Genomic DNA, 24,639 nt, shown 5'->3' on the forward strand with positions numbered 1-24,639 from the left:
AGTCCCACCCATTTACTCCTGCTCCATGCATCCCCCACTGCTCCAATCAAGCAGCATAGATGACTTATAGGTGTCTACAGCATATGCAACATTGCTTTCAGGCTTTCTGTCTCTGGAGGACCTGGGAAACTGGGGTAGGCTCTCAGGACATCTCCAAGCCATCCATACTGCCTAATTGCCAGGTTTGGGCATGTGCAGAGCAGGAGTGAATGGGTGGGACTTTCATCCTGGATTTGACAAGAAGGTAACAGAGACATGGTTTAACATCCCAACCTATCTCCCCACAATCCACTAGAGCACCAGTGCCTAGGGCTTTGGATGCTCTAGAATTAGCGAGTTTCAGTTCCATATGTGTCCAGAGGAAATGGAGAGAGCATGTGAAAAAATTCTGCAGCCCTTGCATGCACACACCCAACCGGAAAATAGACTTTACAGGGGCACCTTCCACTCTAGTCAAATGGGATTTCAGAGACAGTGGAGAGAAAGGGCCTATGGATCTTTGAATACAAGTACCTAAAAGAGGCATATTCCCCTCCTACAAGGAAGCCAAAATGGTGTATGGAGTTGGCTGCAAAGCAAGCCAGTAGCCCCTATTGAGGCCTGACTTTGAGGAAAGTTTCTTCCTCACTTCCAAATCCTCAGGCCTTGAATATGTCTGTGTTTCAGTTTTCCTGTCTGCTGCAATTGTCTAAATTCTTGGAGACAGAGACTACTGTTGAATTACAACTGGCAGGGGGAAGTCTTTACTGCACACTCCATATGAGCCAGAGAGAAGTGAGGTGGGACACAAAAGGTGTGTCTACATGTTCACTAATGTGCTGTAATTAGTACCTATTATTACAGGTACTTAATGCACCATAATCAATACTACTGTGCAGTAGCATTACTGCACCATAATCAATGACAGTGCACACTGTTTTGTATGACTAATTCTATTGCACATTAGCACGATTTTTACCTGCTACACTAATGCACAGTATAATTAGTCTACTGCGCCTCTAGCACCTTGTGTAGATACACTGAAGAATCTAAACTAGAATAAAGGGCCCCTATCTGGTTCATTTCTGGTTGATGCCAAGGACAGCTCTGAGATTTGGAGGCTAATTCCATACCCTGCTTCATAAGAAGATATATTTCACCTTCCCCTTGTATAAATAAATAAATATGTAAGAAATTCTCCATGGGGATCTTCTGAGGAATCTTCCTTCATCTTAGCTCTGTCTTATGAGTTCTATCCATACCAAGGCAGTCCCATCCATGGAGAGGCACGGAGGATCTACAGAAGACCTATAGAATTCAGCAGGAGTTGTGTGTTGGTGTTCAGTGTCTTTGAATCTGGCCTAAAAATTAGGAAAAATCACAAAAAATTAGAACCTGCAAAAGGAACCTGTTTGGAGGTCAGAGAATCCGCAAAGTCAGCTTGCACATTTCTAAGTTTAACCCTCCCATTAAAAGGATGAAAGAAACTTCAGGAAGTACTGCATATGTGTCCACATTGTCCACATTGGCACAGTGCTGATGAATCTGTACAAGCAGGCAAGATATGCTACTCAGTAAAGGAGAATAACTGTGCCATTAAAAGCAGATAGTTGTCAGGGCACAAAATTAAAAGGACATGTGCCTACCTGTCCCAGAAAAAAAGGGAATTTGCTCATTAATGTATGCATGCTCCACTTGTTTACCTCTTGAAGGATGGTATTTTTTGAAGGCAGACCAACTCCCCAGAGGAAAGGCAATTTTGGCTGAGGTGCCTGTGAGACTGTGAGCTGGCCCTTCTGGGAAATTAAACTCTTCAGAGAAGGGAAGCACTTAAATAGGTTTCTCTGATGCAAATTGAAGAAGTTCTTTAGGTAAACCCTTCCCTAAAAAAAGGGCTGTAAGATGTCAAGCCGGGGAACGAGACAATCTGCATAATTAAGTTCTTGGAAAAAAACGGTAAACCTTTCTAAATATAGAAAAAGCCAGTATATAATAAATTTGCTAACCCATTGGCAGTGTATCCTGCCTTTTTTTCTTTTTAAAGAAATCACAGCTGTGGATATGGAAAATTTTAAGTGAATTTCCTGCTGATGAAGAGTGCTGGGTTGATAGTCTACTTAATATAGTCCTATGTAGAAGCAAAGTTGACTGTACAACTTAAGAATGGGTGCGTCTACACAGGGTGCTACATCACTGTAGCAACGTGTTACAGCAATGTAGTGTCGGCTGGCAAAAACCATGACACCGCAGCCACATTGTCATACCAATGTGCTCCATCAGTATAGTGCTTTGCTATGGAGACTTAGTGGCTAAAAATAACCATGTGCTGCATGGACAAGGAAGTACTAAATAGTGGTGCAGTAACAATGGTGCCATAGGGGCATGTGTAGATGCACCCACTGTGCTTCAGGTCTCCTCTGGACGGACTATCTCTAAGCAGGGGGTAGTGCCCATTTTCATTCATTCTTTTCAGAGACTTCTTGCAATTGGATCTGGCAGCAGAAATTCCACCCATAAGAGATATCTGCTAAGGACTGATTTTGGTTAAATTCTTCATTTCATATGGACCACCAAAGACTTTTTAAATGGAATTTTCAAAAGAGACTGCTTGCCTACATTTTTATAAAATATATTTCTGTTTTTGAGAGGCATTGAGCACCCACAGTTTCAGCATAAACCCAGAGAAACAGCAAGAGCTGAGCAATTTCTGCCCAAAGTTTCCTATAAATGGTAACAGTTAACAGGAAATAGAAAGCTGCCACCAACCCAGCAGCACACTGTGAAGTGTCACTTTTAATAGTTTCTCTCAAAACAGACATAGCTGTGTCCAAGCTAAATGACAGCAACATTAGTAAATTCTGCTCTAAATTTGCTATAAAGGGTTATACTTAGCTGGAAATAGAAATCTGCTACCGGCCCAGCAAAATACTGTGCAGTGACAGATTTACCACTGACTCTCATACAGAGAGTAACTATCCAGGCCAAGTGACTATGGCATAAGTAATAAATGTATTTGATTGTTTTTTATTGTTAAATAATTAACTTGTGCCAAAGTTATGCCTCTGTTAGTTAATATACCTGGACAGCCAGGGTCCATTTAACTGATCTACAATGACCTCTGTATTGTCTCATGTCCCGTTGACAATTGCTCACAAATTCTTGGCTTGATAAACCCAAAAGTCAGGGTCAGATCAGTGAGAGACAACTGTCTGCTCTGATGGTGATGGTGAGCATCAGGGCATTTGTGCAGAAGCAGATTTATCCAAGTGTGCAACATGTTCCTAGAATATGTCTGATCAACACTTACAGCCTGATTCTGTTCCACATACTGAGCATTTAAATGGACTTAGGTGCCTAAATATGATTCTAGTCTACTATATTTAAGTCCTTAATGCACCTATTTTTGTAACACTCAATCATCATACCCTTAAGAAAGAGTCACAAAAAAGCAGCAAGGTGGAAGAAAACGCACCCACCTTTTGTATTAACTGTTTTTCAGAGACTCAGGGAAGGTGGACTAGAATAGCACTTAGGCACTAAATGCGAAACAGTAAGCATATGATTCTGGCATCCAAGGTGAAATGCCTTTGGTCTCAGTCAGTTACTCTTCAGTAACACCCATATCTCAGATCCACATAGTAGCACAGGCAAGATGCAAGTCTGGTACGTTCTCATTTTCACATCATACTGTGGCTTAAGTTTTCTCTGTACCCTTCACAGAAAATCCATCACCAAAACAGCTAAAGCAATTTTTTTTTGTAATGTGTCTAGCAGACGCCTGCCCAAAGAATGCTGCTTTGGAGCTGGGATACAAAAATACTTCAACTCCCTCCGTGAACTTGGATGTTCTGCATGACTTGTCCAACCGCCAGAATCTAAACCTTGGTCTTAGTCCAGGAGAAACAGAGAGCAGTGAGGCAGCTTTTGTCTCAAAGCATGCAAATGCAGCTTCCAGGTGTTTGGCTAATTGACTGATGAGAGCTACATTGTCCACATAGCTGAAGTCTGTAATGGCTGTGTTGCCCATGACAATCCCAGAGCTGCAACCCACCTGTTTCTAAGATACAGACTATGTTGTATATTTACCTTCAGCACAATATTTGTAATCTGGATGCCATCCATAGCTTTTCAGAGTGCATTTCTTTCTATGGAATCAAAGGCAGGTTTCAAGGCAATGAAGGCAACACACAAGGGATGACTGAATTCTTGATTTAAGGCAAACAGTACAGCAAATAGCAGGAGACCAAGCAGAGAGTGGTCCCAGGCTGACCAACCAGTAGCGAAACTGAAATAATTCTGAGTAGGTTTAAATTATGCCTTAGCCCTTACTGAAATTCTGTGTAGCTATACATGGACAAAAGACTCCAGAGGTACCCAAAAATCAGTGGTCACTTTTTAAAATGTTGACCCTAGTTTAAACACTTCGAAACTCAGATCCTAGTAACAAGCGGACAGATTGTGAAATAATTGGGACTACTAAAATTTGTAGGGCGAGTTGCTATTCAGTTTTCATAAAAAGATGTGAATTTGTCCAAAAGAATATATTGATTTCAATAGTATTGCCATCCTTAAATGCTATGTAAGATTATATATAATTAAACATCCATCCCTGAATTTATGCGTAATCCACAATTTTAAGGACCTCCTTTTCCTTTTTGTTAGAAAGTATGGACTAGTAAACCCAATATGTTGCATTTAGCTGGCTATATTTTAATAACATTTTTGGTTAGCATATTTGGTTCATATGCCAAGTATTACATTTTTCATTTCCCACAAAATCAGGACAAACTGTTCATCTCCTGCCGTCTCCAAGGCTGATTTGGCTAACTTTCAGCTATGCTAATTAGAGAATACAGCAGCCCTATTTTTATGTGTTTTTAAAATATTATAAATTCATTCCCAACATTTACATCTGTTCTGGGGCAAAATTATGTCATTATATATAAAGTGTAGTAATATTAATTATTTCCTTCTCATTTTCCCCCTCTCCCTCCCTGACCTTTCCAGCCTCCATAAACACACATCATGGCTAGGGACAGATATTCAAAAAGCCTGAGCCTGAATTGATTCAATCTTTGCAGGTTAGTCTAACCTGGCTAGGCTGAATCAGTTTGTAACTGTGTAGGCATCCCAGAAATGCAGACACATGCCTGCACTGGCTCAGGCTAGAAGCTGGGGGGTGCTAGAGCAGCCCTCCCTTCCCTTCCTGAAAGCTGAGCTGAGGGGAGCATGGCTAGGCCCTAGCACGACACTCCGATTAGGGAGGGGTCCCCCCCCCCGCCCCAGCAGCCCAACAGGGATATGATAGCAGTGTTTATCACCGATAACACAGTGTTTATCATCCCTAAATCAGTGTTTACTACCCCATTAGGAAAACAACAGACGGACATTATCAGCTACCTGTTGATTCTGCCTTTGTCCTGTCTGCCACAGCATAGACCGTAGCCATAGTCAGCATGTGGTCTGCTAGCTAATGCTGAGAGGTGTCTGTGCAAGGCAGAGGGGATGAGGGAATCCCAGCTTAGCAGGGAGTGAGGAGGGGAGTGGGGGATCAGGGTGAAGCCAGGCAGATGCCTTTGGTCTCTGCCAGAGCTTCAGCCAGGGAGCAGACAGGAGGGGCCAGCTCTGCTGTAGAGTAGAGAGCCCTGCCCAGCCTAGAGAGCATGCCAGGATGCTGGGGGAGTCTGGTTTAACTTAAACCAGGAAGGGGTCTGGGACAGATCCATAAACCGGTTTGACCCAAATCAGTTAAGTCTGATACTACATTCAACCAGGTTTATCTCAAACCATTTCAGACTGGTTTATGAGCACTGAACATCTGTTCTGTTACAGGTTTAAACCATTTTCTGACCACTTAAACCAGTTTATGTGTAATGTCTGTCCCTAGCCCAAGAAGCCAAGGGGTTCTACAGGAGTGTAAACACCCATTCATACAGATCTACCTGCAGACTATAGACCTAATATTTTAAATTCTGACAGAATATAAGCATCTTGGTAATAAATTATAATAATATAATGTCACTGGGTTTTAGGAGGGGATGAAGGAAGAGAAGAAATAGCACTGTTGAGCTTTACAAGAGATGGTGGGCAAAAATGGCTACACCGTCCAAAAATCTTTGCTTCAAAATTAATTGTATTTTTGTTTATAAAGTCTCCTGAGAATTTGTTTAACCAGCTTTAAATGTACTTTTGCAAACCATTAGATGAAGTTTGTCAGCATTAAATTCTTTGTGTTTAGTTGTAGCTAGCGTACATAATACCCTAGGTTTTTAAATTGAAAGTTCAAATTTGACAATGTGCACTGCTTTTTTTTAATTCTGGGATAAAACTGTTAAGATAGCCAATCCAGGTACAAAATGTGTTTATAAATATGTATTTCTTTACTTGTCCATTCCATTCTGTTTTTCCTTATAGCTGTTCTTAGTAATATATTATTGTGATCAGTTGATCTGAGGTCAACAAACTATTGCACAAAGTTACTTATCTTCTCCTTTGTCTGCAGCTCAGTTATGAAGAAATACAACTCATATGATATTAATTTATGTCCTTTATCTTTTGCTATTTTATGGAATGTGAGGGTGAATAAAATGCTGTTGCACACAAAGCTCAATGGGGCTGCTACTGCACCTGGATTTAAATTGATGTTGTGATGAACAAAGTCATTATTCAAAGTGCTAAGAGAAATTTGAAAAACAAATACTTTCAGGGCTTGTCAATGCCTGTTTGGATTAGAATGAACCTGCCTTGAGTGGAGGATCAGACTAGATGACCTCCCTTTTTTATGATTCTGCGGTTTAACCTGATGACAGCTCAAAGCAATTCCAGGACCAATGGCCCTTTCCTTTGGATAACTTCCCTACTTTACTCCTACCTCCCGTGACAAGCACTGTCAGCATGTCTTGCTTTTTAGTAAAAAGGGATACTGTGTTAAACCAGTGGCAAGGGAAGGACTAATTTATTACCAAAACACCTGAAATGTCTGAGGAAAAGGAGCTATTTGGAGGGGAATTGGATAGCTGAGCCTATAGGCAATGAGACTCTCAATCTTTTTCCCTCTTAGGTCATGGTCTCCAGTGAAAAATAACTTAACGATAACTGAAAGTTACTAACTGCTGGTTATCTGATGGCTCATGTAAAATGATTTTAGTGATGGCTTGTCCACATTACAAAACTTCCAGAAGTTGGTATAAGATGATACTTTCTGTCCATAAGTCATAAATTCACACTGGTTTGCTATGAGATTTGTTTCCTGTTTCATGCAGCATAAGAGTGGAATGGACAAGAAGAATAAACAGTCCTCAAGAAACAGGCCAGGGTGGGGCAAACATGCAACACTGCTGCTGCTGATGTATCTCTTCTGTAGGTGGTGGAATGATAGTTCTACTATATCACAGTTGAGCAGTACTTGCTGCTTACGTACAAGGTTTCAAAGGGAAAAGTCATTTATTAAAAACAAATACATGTCTTAAGAAATAATAATATATACTTACTGAGTGCATCTATACATGCAATTATGTTGCCTGAATAAACTGCAGAGTTTATTGTTCCAAAGTTAATTGCTCCAGAATATGCCGTTTGAATGTGTACCCAGGAGCAATTAACTGCAGAGCAATAAGCTCCGCAGTTTATTCACATGCAGCACATGGGGCCCCAGCTGGCAGGGTGTCTTGGGGGTCAGCCTGCCAGCCTGGAGCTGTTCCTCCCTGGCTCAAAGTGCTGCAGAGGGGCTGGCTGGGGCATGAGGGAGCTTCAGTGTGAGAGATTAGCCAGCAGGCAGCCCCCACACTGAAGCACCTTCATGCCCCAGCCAGCTGAGCAGTGTCTACATGTGCACTGAGGAGTTTTTTACTTTGCAGCTGGATAGTACTTGTACTTACAAGTACTATCCTTCTGTGGAATAAATTAGTTTACTCCAGCTAATAGGGGTACACATGTAGATTCTGAAACATTTACTGCACAGCTAAGTAGTTAACTGCACAGTAAATGTCTCATGTAGACACACTCACTGATAGTGTGCTCAGCCCTGTACACAATGCAAAATACAGTCTGCATCAGATCTTATAGTACACCATCCTGACGGAGAAACGTTTATGTGCTTAACTAACTTTAAGCACCTCCTTAATCCCATTGATGCTGATAGACTATATATGTGCATAAATGTTTGAGGTTGGAATCTAAAAGAAAGAAGCAGAAAACAGGACATCGAAAGGGGGGTAGAACCATGTTTATGTTATTTACAACATCTTAGGGCATTAAAGCTGAGCTGATTTGAACTATCTAAATACTTTCCTTTTTTGGAATTTCCTTCCTTTTACCCCATGGAAAACATGAAATCACTTCCTTCTTTGTGTCTGCAGACATTGGAATATATTAACTCAAATATTCTCTTGCTTTTACTATTTATAAAAGCTTACATTTGTAGATGGATTTGCATTAACAACATCTTTTTTTAGTCTACCATTGTGCCCATACACACACACACAAATCCCTGACATCTAAGAATGGAGGGCTGAACACAAACAGCCTGACTCAGGAGTTATCTCACTGGTCTATATTTAGACCTTATGGAAGCTGAAGTAGCACCTGCTTACATCAGATCTGAGTTTGTTCCATTGGCATAAATGAAGTTATTAATTTGAGTAAGGGAAGCAAGGATTCTCCTGGCTGTCCTGATCATAAACCTGATCCTGAAAACACTTTCAGATGTCTGTTTTTTTGTTAAATGAGTAGACTTTCTGAAGTCACTCATTCAAACATTTACAAGACTGGGCCCAAGCGTACTTATTTACTTTGTGTAGCTGGCAGTGTGAGTATCAACATTTTTGTTTTAGCTCTTGGTGAAAATGTCTGTGGGTGTAAGCTTTTCTAGACACAGAACATGAAAACATGAGCCTCAGTGTTCCTGAAGGAAATCTATTAAATTCTGGGGTGTGTGTGCATGTGTGTGTACGCAGCATGTGTAGCTACTAATTATAGCATGGCAGTAGGCTGAAATAGCTTATCCATTCAAACTCTCTGTTTCCCTTTGCTTGTAACTTCTCTTAAAAATATTCTTCTGGGGCTGAAATGTTATATACTTGTTCTTGGCTCCAAGATCCATAGATGCTAGGGTCAGAAGGGACCTGAACAGATCATCAAGTCCGACCCTCTGCCTGGGCAGGAAAGAGTGCTGGGGTCACGTGACCCCAGCCAGATGCCTATTCAGCCTTCTCTTAAAGACCCCCAAGGTAAGGGAGAGTACCACCTCCCTTGGAAACCCATTCCAAATTTTGGCTACCCTTACCATGAAGAAGTTTTTCCTGATATCTAGCCTAAATCTGCTCTCTGTCAGTTTGTGACCATTGTTCCTTGTTACCCCAAGAGGCGCCCTGGTGAACAGAGCATCTCTGATCCCTTGCTGCGTCCCCCAGTGAATTTGTAGGCGGCCACAAGATCACCTCTCAGCCTTCTCTTGTGGAGGCTGAAGAGGTCCAGGTCCCTCAGTCTCTCCTCATAGGGCTTGTCCTGTTAGCCCCCAACCACACAAGTGGCTCTCCTCTGGACCCTCTCTAGTCTATCAAAATCCTTCTTGAAGTACTGCACCCAAAACTGGATGCAGTACTCCAACTGCGGTCTGACCAATGCCGCATAGAGGGGAAGTATCAACTCCTTGAATCTATTTGTCATGCATCTGCTTATGCACGATAAAGTGCAGTTAGCTTTGCTGATAATTTCGTCAAACTGTCGACTCATGTTCATCTTGGAGTCCACTGTGACTCTGAGATCCCTTTCTGCTTCTGCACTGCTGAGAGGGTCACTTCCCAGCCAGTAGGTGTGCTGGATATTTTTGCACCCTAGGTTCACCACTCTGCACTTGTCCTTGTTGTACAGCATCCTATTGTGTACTGCCCACTTTTCTAACCTGTCTAGGTCTGCCTGCAATCATTCCCTACCCTCCAGAGTGTGCACTTCACCCCACAATTTAGTATTGTCTGCAAACTTAGACAGAGTACACTTCGCACTCACATCCAAGTCACTGATGAAGATATTGAAGAGTACAGGTCCAAGGACCAAACCCTGCGGGACCCCACTACCCACATTCTTCCAGGTCGATACTGACCCGTCTACTACCACTCTGTGGGTGCAGCCGCTAAGCCAATTTGCCACCTACCGGACCGTGTAAACATCTATATCAGAATCTGTACTACAGAACACCTCCCAAATGTAGCAGGACAAGTAGGAGGACCTGGCTTCAAAGCTGGAAGTAGCATGTATGATGATCTGATGTAAAATGTTGGTTGTTGGATTTACATAAGGAGGCATGGAAGTAGAAGTAGAAAAAAGGAACAAAGGGGATATCAAACCTGGCACCAAATGGAGGTGAAAAAGAAGAATAAAGAGGAGATGAGGTCAGTTACGTGCTGGGACTAAGGAGCATGGGGACTGGACTGCAAGGGCAAGGAGTTTAGACTTGATGTAGAGAGGAATGAGAAACCACTGGAAAAAAATGGTAAAAGGTAAACAGAATAATCGGTAATTATGGCAGGAGTAGTTTGGGCATATTCAAAGAAAATCTAGAAGACCATTGAAAAGAAGGTTACAGGATATGAAGCCAGAGAAGCAGTTTGGCTATCAGGATAGAAAGGAAGGAGGTCATGGCTATTTAAAAGTTGAGGAGAAAAAAACACAGTAGGGTGTGAAATGGCTCTCAGGTGGTCATATGACTTCCAGTTTATGGGCCTGGGTGAAAAGAATGTTGATGGCAGCTGTATTGTGGATAATGGAGAGGGTAAGCAGTGAAAGAAAATGGCCTAGTTTTTGTGTAGTGTGGCCACATCAGCAGCCCTAACTTTCCCTCCCTTCCTTTTAAATGGGCCACCTCTTGCATCTCCGTGACAATGCTAGGTCAGTGGTCAGAGCAATCAATATGCTTGTGTTATTCTATTCCCAACTGTGCTTCTGACAAGGGCCAGTATGACTTTTGACTTTAACCTCTGTCTCAGTTTCGTATCAGCACAATCAGGATAATAATACTTTACTTCATAGAGGTGTTATGAGGCTTAATTAATTATTATCTGAAGGATTCTTGGCAGGAAGTTGTGATAGCAATTCAAATTAAAGCTAATTCTCGGTGTTGTCAAGACTGAACATTATGCTAAATGTCTCATAAAAAGTAAAAGAAAAATAGATTTGTCTTTGAAATAGATTTAAAATTAATATAGTGTAATCATCTAGGCAGTGCGTGTGCTTCCACAGTACACAGAACTGGAACTGTTCAACTGTATGTTATAGCCTTTGTACTGTAACATTTATATACAATTTATCAATGTGTTAAGTGGGGTGCTGTGTTGCTTTTTCAACATAGCAAGTGCCATACAGTACCGAGAAAACGTTGCTAGGAACGCACCAGATGTCACATACTGCACTGTAGGAATCCCATCAGGTTAGGATAGAAAGCAGTGCAAAAAACAGAGGGAGGCCTGATCATGCTAGCATGTTTGTCCCTTTATGGTAACTTTATTTAATTGTACTGATGACGTGTTCAATCATTAAAGGAAAGCTCATCAAGTCAGGAGACAATACTTCCACAGAAGCTGGATCTTCCGGGTTTGCCCAGAATAGGCAGAAATGATCACTAGCCTCACCCTTTGGAGAACTAAATATAAAATGGGTGTTCTTGCATGGGTTTCCATCAGTTTCATCATATCCTTGCTCTCATCCACACCCATATAAACAAAACACAAACAACCTTGAAACTAATCAAACTAGCTTTGTTTAGTACGCAAAGAAAGAGAGATTGATATTATGATATCAATTTCTAAATCTTTGGGAGACATTCTGATATTATCTGTCTTGGTACTTTACTGGCCTGCACTGCAGAGGTATCTGAGCCCCTCCCAACTAATTGCAAAGCAACAGACAATTACAAATATCAGCTTTCCCTTATTCTCTCTCTCTTTCCTTTGCATGAGTAAAAATGAAGATGAAGATGTTCTTTTTTAATTAATGGGGTTACTTACAACACAATTGGTTCCTGAAAATGGTGTCATAAGTTGAAACATTCCAACTCAGAACCGATTTTCCCATACGAAACAATGTTGTAAACGGGGGATTGGTTCCTGAACCAAGGCCTGATACCCTGTTTTCACCAAAAATAACCCAGAATTTTGTATGCGATCAATTATAAATGAGTTATATAGCTACATTAATGTATTTATATTGTAAATAGCAATCATACTGATTTGGAAGGACTGCTTTGAGGTAACTTTGCTGGACTTTTTGAAAGGCTCTCGGTTGGACTTTTTGAAGGGTTCTTGGCTGGAGTCTTGTCAGGAGTCTTGGTTGCAGGTTTTTCTGAAGTCTTGTCTGCTTTCTTAAAGAAAGTGTCCAAGGAAGTTCGGACAGACATTTTCCAGGGAAATGGGTGACACAGTGACTTATTCGCTGTCATGGCGTCACATCAGATCAAGCATTGTAAAGTTGAAACTGATGTCCTAAAGTTGAAACAGGGTGTCAATTTAGAAACATTGTAAGTGCAAAACATTGTAACTTGAAATGTTGTAAGTCGAGGACTGCCTGTAGTGAGGTGTAGGTGTGTCCGAAGAGCTACTGCAAGAAGGCTGAGTTTTCATTTGGTTTTGGACGTTCTATGGTTTTAGGTGCATTTGTTTCTGGGTGTCTTTTCAGGTGGCGATGAGTTACAGTCTTGCCTAGTCCCCATGACAGTATGTGCCTTGTAGTCACAAGTTTCCTCTGACAGCTAACAGAGGCACTGGTACAGGAAAATGCACTGGTCAAGAGAAGCTGTAGTTACAGAGGGGGAGGTGAACTCTATATTAGGTAGGACCAATCCTGTGGAGGACTGTGCAGTAGGCAAGAGACCTCTAAGTAGGCTGTTGAATCCTGGCCCCATTGAAGTTAGTAGCAAGATTCCTATTGACCTCAGGAGGGCCAGGATTTCAAGGGTGAAATCTGATTGTGAGGCAATATGAAGAGATGGGCTGATGTGTTCACATATGGCTAAGTAAACAGACTGAACAATTTTGTAACTGCTTTTCATGGTGTGTATCTTCATTCCTAGAGATGTCTGATAGGATAGCCTTATGAACATGATGTTTTGGGGATTTTTTTCTTGTCCTATATATACAAGAATCCAAAAGCACTGAGGAATTTTAGATATGAATGATTTCATAGTCACCAGGCAGATGCTCCCATGATGTAGCATTAAGGAGGAGACAAGTTGTTAGTACTTCCCTTTACCGACCTGCATTACCTGTGCCTAACTTGGGTTCAGCTGCAGCCAGCTGCCCTTCATTCCTGTTCTGATCTTCATTTGGTATTGTAAGACGATTACCCTATTTATATATCCTGTAAGACAGACATCAGGGTGGGTATCATCTATGTGCCACTTCTGTTTAAATCTGGGTTGACCAACAAATTCCTTCATACTGAGCCTCGGAGGCATCATTCAGGGAGCAGTTCTGGAAGCAGGCAAACTTTTGCCCACCATATTCCTATAGGTTTAGTATTTCCAACCTGTGCTTTAGCTTCTTGGAGATGGGACAGGGGCATATATTAACCTGAAGTCTGAAATACTGCAGAGTTGGATGCCCATGGATTCATTTGTGTGTCAGTTTGCTGGACCAAAAAAAATAACCATCAGAGCAATAAGTTCTTGCTCTGTAGATCTAGGTCATATGGATACTTAGGAAGATGGACACAGGGCAGCATTGTAGCTTTTTTTTTTTGCAAATAGAGTGAGACTAGGTAATTTATACAAAATCCCAAGCAGTCAACAATAAAGCTAGAGAATGAACACAGGAGTCCTCAGTAGAACTATGCAAAATGATTGATTTGTTCTGGTTAACAAAGTGTTCTGAAAAATTTTACAAAAAGTATTGTTTCAGACTGACCAACATGCAAATGTTGGGGAATTTTTTGACAACATTTAAAGTTAAAAACATACAAGTTATTTGGGGGTCAAAGAAATTACTTTATCCAGCCTGAAGTGCTTTGTTTTGCTTAAGGCAGGCAAGGTTCTTTGGTTAGATGTGATGTCTTTTATTGACCAACTGAGTAGTTAGAAAAAAGTTCTTGGCAAGCTTTTGGGGGCAGCCAGCCTTCTTCAGGCATGGGGAGTCTCTGCTGCTCTGAGACGCCAAGAAATGAGAGAAGCTAAAAGTGTGGCAGGATGTCAGTGAAAATGTACACAGATAAAAATTAGAAAGACAAAAAGTAAATCAGAGGGGGAGGAGGAAGGGGAAGAGCAGGAGAAAAGAAAAAAGAGGCTGGAGGAAGGCATTACAGTGATAGAATACAAGGGTTTTGCTTCAGGGTTTTTAAGCATTTTAATATAAATAATAAAAATTAAGTCAATGAGGGATCAAAGTGCTTCATGTGAATCCCAATGTTTGTTGTAGAAAACAGGACGAAAGGGGAACATCACAGCCCTCTCAGGAGTTCAGTGCATTGAGGATTTCTAGATTGGGGTGGTTGAAATCACCAGGACTCTACCAGGTGTTTGGGAATCACAGGGAACTGCTTTTTTAATTTTAATTCATCCAAAAACCACCCACAAAAAAGTTCTGAGTAAAATTATCTCCACAGATTTCTCTGACTAAAAAAACAACCCCCAACTTGCAGATTTAAAAAACTGCACATCCACATGTTTTCATGATTAAAATGAATTCCATGATTAAAATGAAACACCATTAATCTATCCATCTATCTATAGATTAGATAGGTAGATAAAATAGATAAAACAGATGAATCTATCTAATCTAGATAGATAGACCAATCTATCTAGATAGATAGATTAGATTAATAGATTAGATAGAGGGATAGATTAGATTAATACATTGGATTATATAGATATTAGATTAATAGATTAGGTTAGATTAATGGATTAGATTACATTAATAGACTAGAATAATAGATTAAATTGATAGATTAGATTAGATATATAGGTTAGATAGATAAATAGATTAGATAGATTAATAGATTGGATTCATAGATTAGATTAATAGATTGCATAGATCAGATTACATAGATTAGATAGATTACATAAATGGATTAGATAGCTAGATTAGAGAGATTAACAGTATTTCATTTTGCTCACAGAAAAAAAGTGGATTTGGGGTTCCCTTTTTTTTTTTTTTTTTAATCCGAAAATTGTGGATTGTTTGTTTTTTTTTCCTCATCAAAGAAAAACCAGGTAATCCCCCATTACCACCTGGCTCTAAGGCAGAGCCCAGACCGCAGACGTAGTCAGAGGCGAAGCGGGGCAGATTTGCACCTGGGGTCAATTGCGAGGCGGGGCAGATTTGCACCTGAAGGGGACTTCGGCCCACTAGTGCTCCACAGCCACACACACACGCACACCCGACTCAGGTTGCAGCGCAAGGAGCAGCCCCTCCCCCACGGCGCCGGAGGGAAGCCCCGCGTGAGCCCCGTTACGTCACTCTCCCCGCGCGCGGTGGGAGGGGAAGCAACGAAGGCGCCACGCGAGGGGGCGGGGCCGGGCGGGGTCACGTGACGCGGGCGGCCCGGAAAGGCCCGAGTAGGAGCCGCCGCCGCCATTTTCCCGCGGTCTCAGTGTGGCGGCGGCGGCCCGTCCCGTCCCGTCCCGTCCCGCTCGCACCATGTCCGGGCAGAGCCTGACGGACCGCATCACGGCGGCGCAGCACAGCGTGACCGGCTCGGCCGTCTCCAAGACCGTCTGCAAGGCCACGACCCACGAGGTCATGGGACCCAAGAAGAAGCACCTGGACTGTGAGTCTCGGGCCCCCGCGCCCTCCTGGCCCGTCCCTCCCGGCTCGGGGAGGTGGCGGGCGGCTTGCCTGGTGTCTTCCCCCTCGTGCCCGGTATAGGTGGGGGGGGGGGCGGTGTTTAAGAAGAGACTAGACACCAGCCCCTGGTCGGGGTCGGGTCGGCATGGATGATCTGTTGCCTTGGACCCTTAAAAAAAATCAATATCAATATAATATTGATGAAATGGACCCGCTTTTCTCTGCCTGCCCAGCCCCTCCGGTGAGGGGAGCGTGTGTGGCACGGCTTGATGTGCGGGGAGGGTTGAGGGGGAGACGAGCGTGAGACATGACTCTTCTCTGCCTGTGCAGCCCCTCTGAGGGGATGAGCGAGCAAGCGTGTGATATCCCGTCCCTCTGGTAGGGAGAGGATGGGGAGGCAGCCACGTCCAGTCTTGCCGGCCGGCCGCTACTTCGCTTCATTGCTTCCTGCCCCTGGGGTTGTGGCTCGGGCAAGGGTACTTGAGGTACTGGGACCTCCCTCTCCCCCCTTCCGTCTCTTATTTCGTGTGAGGGCAATATCAAATTTATTCAGATAGGCCGTCCTTGCGGATGTGGGGAGGCTGGGGCCGAGCGGGTGTATCCACCCATTGCTTGGTTGATTTAAAGACGAGATATTGTGTGGACCAGACCTGCCTTCCTTGCTCTGTGTGTTGTATGAGTACCCCCTGGTAGTTGGGGTCCTGGGTCCTTCTCCAGTGCACGCTTGCAGCGAGTTGAGACCATCAGCATGGCAGAAAGCAGGGAAGGGGGTTCCTGGGAGACTCGAGTTGTATAGCCAGGCATCTCTGGGGAAGGTTTGTGTCTAATGGCTTTTGAATGGGAGGAAGGGGAATGCACAAGAGGAGCACTTGAGATGTTTTGATTTCTGAGTAGCTGAGGAAGATGTCAGCTGCTCCGTGGGGGGACTCGAGGCCCACACAAGGGACCTCCTACAAGGTCCTTCCTTTTTTTTCCTGCATGGGTCTCCCTTGCTAAGGTTGTGAGTAAACAAAATAAATAAATAACAATTAAAAAAAAAAAAATGAAGGTGACATCCCATATATCCTTCATTGCAACCCCTGAATCTTTTCCTACCCAACCTGACTTCATCCATTAAACGCTTAAATTGTGAGTAACCTCGACCCATATACAGGATGAACCATGTTGCCCTACTTACGAAGTCGCAATGTTCCTGAATTAAATAACTAGAAGGCTGGGGGTGGGGACGGAGCATCTTCCACAGGGCCTACTGCCAGTTGCACAATGAAAGGGGACAGGAGGAGCAAACTCAAACTAGCCCCGCTAAAGTCTGTGCATCACTTGAGTTGCCTTGCCCTCCAGTATGCTCTCTATAGGGTTTGCTGAAGTAACCAGACTGCCACCCTTCAGGGGCTAATGCAAGAGAGGATGGTGGACCTAACCAGGGATGTCCAGGGACACTTGTGCACTATAAACAGTTGTTGTTAAAGGGGAGAGGTGGTTAGCTGTTAGCATGATGTCAGGCAGAAAGCAGGACAGTGTGGCATGTTGGAGACCAAGTCGTTTAGAGAGGCATAAGATTTTGTAAGGTGTTGCCATTATCAGATGCTATCTGACTTTGGAGTTTGCACAAGTGTTGTGTTGAGGGGTACAAGAGCATCATCCTTCAAAATATATCAAACATCTAGGCAATAATCTGTATGAACTACCAAACACAAGCTTGCCTCAAGCTGCTAGAAGGTTGAAAGAGCTCTTCTTTATGCTCCCACTGTACTGAAGCCACTTTGCTGTTGCAAGAGTTAGATTTGCTGCCTCGTTTGGCTTGTGAATTGCTCAAGTTTCTGCTTCTGTATTGTGGATTTTTTTTCTTTGGAGCAGATAGACAAAAAACAATTTAATGTCAAACTTATTGCTACTTGCTTATTTTAGACTGTAGCTATATCACTTTTAATCTGGTCTTCAGCAAGCCTATATGCAAGAGCAGCTCTAGTGGAAGTGCGCTTATGATAACATTAAGAAGGTGGCACAAAGTTTTATGTTGGAGAAATGTGTTCTCTCTTTTTCTGTCCCTTAAGGTTGCATAGCTTTTTAAGTCCATCTGAGTGAGGTCTCTACACCTTTGTTCCCCATACAAAATTACCTTCTCAATTCTCCTACACTCAAGCTATGCCTTCCAACCATCAGGTGATAAGGATTTTGTATGTAGCCTGTGAGTCATGGTAGTTCTGACACCAGCTTGGTGGAGGCAGGTGCAGTACATCTACTTACTAAGTCAGAAATCTTCTTAGCTACTCTTTATTATCAGGTTGATTTAAATGAAAATTGAAACCTGCTATTGGTAAGAAGCAGAACATGTCCTAGGCAGGTTGGTGATGTAAACTTTGCAATGTTTTCCTGCAGTCCAGTGGTAAGATTCCCAGTTCCCTTCTAAAATGGGAGATTATAGAAATCTAGAATACATTTTGGTGATTGTATGGATTCCATAACCTGTAAGCTTTCAGAATGGACAGGCCCAAAAATGAAATGGCTATTCTGTCTGTAGATTTTGAATGGTTGCATTCTCAGTATTTATTTACCACTGCATAGTGTCACCTTACTTCCATAAATTATCAGCATCCAAAAAGACTTCCTGGATGGATAGCCTCTCCTGTTTTTTACCACTGCTCTCTTCATGAGTTATGGTATTATGGAGCCTCAGAACTGATAATTCACCTTCTTTGTTTGCATCTCTTCCCTCTACAACTCATCTTCCTCAGCCACCCATTAGCCATGTAATCATCAAATGCAGGAAGTACTTCCTGGACTGTAAGATGAAAACCCTAGTCTCCTGCAAAACAGTGTGCTGCCTTGCCTATTACAAAGCTCTTAGTCACTTTGTTGCTTGGAAGAGGAGAGGGAGTGAAAGAGCAAAGTTTCTAGCTTGGACGTTGTTCTAGCCAAAGCTGCCTTTTTTTGTTATCTTGCTGAAGTGGCCTGCCCTTCCTCTTCATCTGTTACTGGGTTTTTTCCCCATTTTATTTACTGATTTAGATGCTGACATTGAAACTAGGCTTATGTGCTTAATGCTTTTCAACCTCTCAAACTACAGTTCTTAATACTCCTTTAACACGGAACCTGGTTTCACTGAGCTTTTTTGCTAGTTCTAAGTTCTCATCTGTAGAAAAAAGTCTTTGCTTTTCTGCATTGATTTATGCAAATTTGACCTGTAAATGTCTTGGGGGTGACTTCTTCCTTTTTGTTTAATGCTTTGTTTTCTGTAATCAGTACTCTTTGTTCTGAGAACAATAAATGCTTGAAGTTCTGTTTGAATCTAATTGGTGCTGAAAAATCTCCTGCCAGAACTTAGTCATCTTCAGTTAATTCTGGGTGAAGTAGTTTACAGTGGTGCAGGACACTGATGGGTCGTTTTCAAAAATGGGAAATAAAACAAATAAGTAGAGCTTGCTGAAAAGTCTCTCAAGTCAAAATCTTCCCTCTTGCCAGGACTGAGAAGAATCAAGAGTGTATTTTCCAATTCTAGTTAAAAGCTTTGATGTAAAACACATTTAGGGTTGGGTCCTTGAACAAGCCTGGTATAATAACTGTTGGCTTATGGATAATGGACTGGTGCTTCTTACAGGAGAACGTGGATGGATAGCTTGAAAGGAAGTTGCAAGGCTGTAATTATCCAGACTTAACAGGAAATCTCTCTGTAGCCATGCCAGAGTAGAACTTCATTGGCTTACTTTGACACACAGCAATGTTCTCTTAAAAAAGAGAATAAATTGGTTAACTTAGTGTTGTTTCTGTCTCTTAGTTACAATATGTAGGTCTTTGTGAGAAGCTCTTCTGTGAAACCAGTAAAACTCAACAGAGTTGTTATACTTAGCAGTCTATTATAACTTCCAGCCTTGTGCATCTTGGTTTTACTAAAAAGTCAATAACTACTACCTACTCCTGTGGACTACCTATCTACCTTCATCTGTGGACTCTACTTTAGTCTAGATTGTAGTTGTATGCTTCTAGGTGTGGGGCAAAAATATTCAGTAAGACAGTTTGTTCCTGGGTGGCTTGTGTTTTAAATGACAGGATAAAGGAGAAGAAAGTATTGTTGCACTGCTGAAGATGGAGAACTAAGCCACAGACACTAGCAGCATTTTCAGTCGGCACCATACCTAGACTCCTGGTGGCTCTGGGTGAACTTTTAGTATCAGACCCCCTTATGCCAGAGATGAAGCTCATAATACTCCCCCCCCCCCCCCCCCCCCCGGCCCGATATTCAACCCCCTCTCTGTCTGGGCCCCAGCGTGCTGCCCAGTTTGCCCATGCCTGTGTTGGGTGCTGTTCTCAGTCTTGTAGAGGAAGTCGATGGAGTTGACCAGGGTCCTCGTCTGTAAAACCAATAGTATTTAAAACTGACCATTTTGATTCTAATTTTTGAAGTGGCAAAAGAGTAGTCACTTTGTGCTCATAAACTGCTAAGGGACAGATCACTTCAGTAGTATTGAAATGCCTTTTTTCCTTCATATTTCCAGGCTTCTTGGCAAGATGACCAGATGTACCATCTGGTCTTCCTTGCTTGTGTTCACTGAAAGATTTCTGGAGGTAACCTATGGCAATTCTTGATTATCCTGAAAATCGGGATAATTGCATCATTGAAATTTCCTTTCAGTCTGTTCATCTTTCTCTCTGGATTCTTTCATGAGTCTTTTTAGTATCTCTCCTTTTTTTGTCTTGCACTTCTCACTTTTTTTCCCTTGAATCCATCAGAAACATCACCTCTTGTCTTGTCTTGTCAGGAAACAAGGGCTGTGATACTCTGAATCACCAAATTTGGGGGGGGGAGGGGGTGACCATACATTTACAGACAGAATAGTAATTTGGTTCTGCAGCTGTTGTCTTACTTTGCTTAGTCTCCAGCAGTTGTCAGCTTCAACTGTTTCTTTAGAGTTTCTTTGCTTTTACTTTATATTTACTGAACACCTGGATTCAGTATAATGAGTATATTCAGACTTGCGTTGTCTTACCATGATTTTTTCACTTGTCATTTAACATTGGGCTGCAATGTTCAGCCTTTTACTGAGCTAATCATCTCCCTTTATCTTGTACTGTTCTAGTAAAGATCTCTGGTATTTTTGCAGCCTAGACTATGACCTGAGTGAGTAGTATGTTTCAGTCTTCATATTCTGTTTTATTAACTTGCGTGATAAGTTTAGGTTTAATTTCCTCTTAGCTTGTTTAGAGATTTGTATGCTTGGTGTGCAAGGTAGCAACTGTGTTGCGTAATATTACAAAAAGGTTAGTTTCTCCCCCATTGAATTACACAAAATTTTAAAAAAGCAAAAAATATCTTGCTTTTTAATAGTAGTTCTAAGGTGTAAGATGTTACTAGCAAGTGAGATTAGTAAAGTGCTGGGAAAGTTCTGAGTTGTATAAAGGTAGTAAAAGTACTATTTAAATGTTTAATAGTGTTTTGTTTTTTAAAAGCCTGCTTTTTATATCTTCAGTCTCTAAAATTTCAATTTATGGTTGTACACTACTACATGTTAACTAAGCCTACCCAGGTGTGGTATGGTTAAAACTTAAATGATTGTTTGCAGGAGCTTTTATTTGGTTTATTATAAATGTGTATGTGAACATTTCCAAAATCTAAAGGGTCTTAGTGATTCAAGGACAGATGCAGTCCTCTCACCTTTTGTACCATAATTACTATTTGACTTGATTAAACATTTTGTAGTCTAGTCTGTTCTTTAGTACTAATTGTTGTCAATGCTTTAGTAAGCTCCTCTTCTGTTGTTGCTTACTTAACAATGTTTTGTTTAAGCAATGACATAATATTTCCATAAGCAGTCTTATACATGCTTTATTCTTCCTGTTTCCTGCCAACTCAACAGTTCTGTCCTTAACAGAAGTAGCAATTTAAGACTAAATATTATCTTTCTGGCATAATAGAGGTCTTTGGATGCTAAGGATCATTCTTATATTGGATCAGAAAGGAATACCTGGGCAATGAGCGTTCAGCTGAAGTTAGCAAATTACTCTAAAGGAAATGATGGCCAAAGATAAATGTAGCTCTTACTTTTTGGTTTGCATTCTTGTTGTTTTACTGGTTCTGTGTGCACTTTCAAGCAGCTGTATTAAATTTCATTCATTGCAGTGCTCTTTTGTGATGGTTGTGAAGGGAGGGGGGGTTCCTGTTGAAGAGTATATGCTCAGGTTTAGTCTCCTTTTTACCTGTGAAAATAGATCCAGCAGTTCCTGCTGTTGAATTGTGTATTTCACTCTTGGCTCTGTATTGGTACTGTAAACTTCTAGTGCTCCCTAATCCATGTTGATAGCAAATGCAGGGTACACAATTTCTGTGGCAGGTTGGGTACTGAAAATTTAAGGTCAGCAATTAGGAAATCATAAATGCAAGAACAACTTCAAAATGAGGGCATGTCTTTTATAAAAGATATTATGTATACAGTAAAATAGTACAACTGTAGGACAAACTTGACTGCCCTACTGTTTTTATGAAATACTGATCATATGAATACTCAAATGCTAGTAAAATTTTACTGAAGGAAAATAAACTTATACAAACTCAAGACACAAACAATATTTAACTTCTTTCTAGGACAGAACAGTAGTAAAAATTATATTTGGGAGGGGGGAACTATATGCAAATCACAGAAAGAGACCCTTTTGGTAGGGGTCCTTCATCTTATATTTTTTTATGTGAATTACAGAATCAAACTGCATGTTGATCAGTTGCTGTCATAGGAATCATGACAATGTAATCAAAACTACTTTAAAAAAAAAAGTGGGATGCTTTATCTTTGTCCTGATTTGACATGATCCATGTCCTTCAGAAAAAAAATAATTTCATTTAATACTTCTATGTTTCCTTTTTAAGGAATAGCTCAAAAATTGAAAACTTGCTTCAGAATTCTTCATTGTATTGGCTTGTCTTCTCCCATATGTACCCTAGTCTTTTTTTTTTCCTTCACACAAATGCATGTTGTTATAATTCTTCAGGCACTTTTTTCAATATTAAGACAGTGTCAGCAGTTCTTTATCTAGGATTAGAAGGGCTGCATTTAAAACTACTATGGGAATCTCTATTTACAGTACTGTGGTACAGTTTCTTGGGTAGCTAGTTCACCTGGTAAGTGTTTACTGTATCAACAACAGATGACTATCATCTGTAATTGCTGCAGAAGGCAGGGCAACTTAGTGTCCTATACATTAGTAGGGGTGCCACAAACTAAGCCCTGAGTGCTACACTGATTCCTCTAACCTTGCCTGATCTGCTGTTCTGCTTTCAGCTCCCTGCCCTGTGCTTCTTGTGTCCTCCCTGGTCTGCTGCGTGGCACTTGTGCTGCAGGTTGACCACTGCTGGTACAAACTAACTTATTCAGAGAGGCATGACCCACAAAAATCATTGCTTCTCAAGTTTCCAGGACCATCATGCTATAGTATCACTCCAGAACTACCACAAATATAGCTTGCAAAAGCTTATGCTAGTGTGTGGCACAGTAGGCTGTAGCTTAGGAAAAGCCACCCCTTTCAGCCATCATGCCTCTCTGCCAGCTGTTTATATAAGTGTGTTTCCAGTTTCCCTGAGCCTTGGCTTTGTTTTCTTCATTCAGGTTTAGTCACTGGATACTGAATATGGTATCTTTACAAATTAACCAGTAGTAGACACTACTTTGGCAGGTTTTTTGTCTATTTAACAGCTCCTGCTTAGTATATACCATAGTCTTTATTTTTATATTTAAAAGAATAGCTTTGATAAGTAGGTGGTTGGGTTTTTTTGTTTTGTTTTTTACTGCTTGCAAGTATGGCTTAAATATTTACATACTAACAAAGTGTTTATTAAAATAATATTAATATTTGATCAAGCTGACTTCATATTTCTAGAAAAGCTGTTGTGATTAATGAACTAGTTTGGATTTTTTTCAAATTACTGCACTTGTATTCATGTGAATTACAGGCCCAATATGAACTGCTTACAGATTTTAGAGCTGCAACTCTTGGCTGCCTGCAGACATGGGGGAGGGGAATGGTGCTTTTCTTTAAATTTGGCGCTTTCCTGTGCTGAGCCCAGCGCACGCCCAGAAGAGGAAGTGTGTTAGTTGCACCCGGCTTTCCCACTGTCTGTAGAGATGGGGCACTTTTTAGTGGGGGATTTTTGGCACGTTTATATAATAGCTGATTGAACCAGCTTTGGCTAAAAGTGCCAAAAGCCCTGCTGGAAGTGCCCAATCTCTACAGATATGTTGCTGCTTCTGGTAGAGTGCTTTCCTCCCCCTTCCCCACAGGGATTATAGGCAGGATTTAGAAGATGGAGTAAAGTACATTTGACTACTAAAATATTTTAATTTCATTGGCTCTTATTGTCATTACTATATTTTTCTAACTTTCTGGCTTATATCTGTGTTGGCTAATCGTAGACAATAGACGTATCATATTAATGACCAGCTATGTTTTTTCTGAAGTCCTGTATCTTGACTCTTACAGCGATATCCCTAAATTTGAGGAGTGGAAAAAATTCTTAATCTCGGGTGACAATCTGAGCACTCGTGGTACACGGGCCAGGTCCTGGAGGACTGGAAAAGGACCAGTGTGGTCCCTATTTTCAAGAAGGGAAGGAAGGAGGATCCAGGCAACTGTAGGCCAGTCAGTCTCACCTTCATCTTTGGCAAAGTCTTTGAAAAGATTATTGAGGCTCATATATGTGAGAGGCCAGCTGGAAAAATTATGTTGAGGGGAAACTAGCACAGGTTTGTAGCAGGTAGATCATGCCTGACTAATCTGGTTTCTTTTTATGACCAGGTTACAAAATACCTGGACGCAAGAGTAGGGGTAGACATCGTTTACTTCTACTTCAGGAAAGCCTTCGATACTGTATCCCATCCCATACTGGTGAACAAATTAAGAGGCTGTGACT

General features: G+C 41.5%; 1 protein-coding gene across 10 annotated transcripts in view; it reads left to right on the forward strand.

The window, feature by feature from the left end:
• The first annotated feature begins 15,498 nt into the window (after positions 1-15,498).
• The window catches only part of PICALM (phosphatidylinositol binding clathrin assembly protein), a 101,191-nt gene continuing 92,050 nt past the window's right edge, over positions 15,499-24,639 (forward strand). For 5 of the 10 annotated variants that reach the window (XM_059721893.1, XM_019488268.2, XM_059721894.1 and 2 more), the window contains exon 1: positions 15,500-15,729. In XM_059721893.1, coding sequence (XP_059577876.1) covers positions 15,600-15,729 — 130 coding nt within the window. In that variant the 5' untranslated portion in view covers positions 15,500-15,599. Of the gene's footprint in view, positions 15,730-24,639 lie in introns of all 10 variants that reach the window. The other 5 variants (XM_059721900.1, XM_059721904.1, XM_059721912.1 and 2 more) reach the window with 3 other exon arrangements.

The sequence above is a fragment of the Alligator mississippiensis genome, chromosome 1 (assembly GCF_030867095.1).
Source record: "Alligator mississippiensis isolate rAllMis1 chromosome 1, rAllMis1, whole genome shotgun sequence".
Classification (NCBI taxonomy): Eukaryota; Metazoa; Chordata; order Crocodylia; family Alligatoridae; genus Alligator; species Alligator mississippiensis.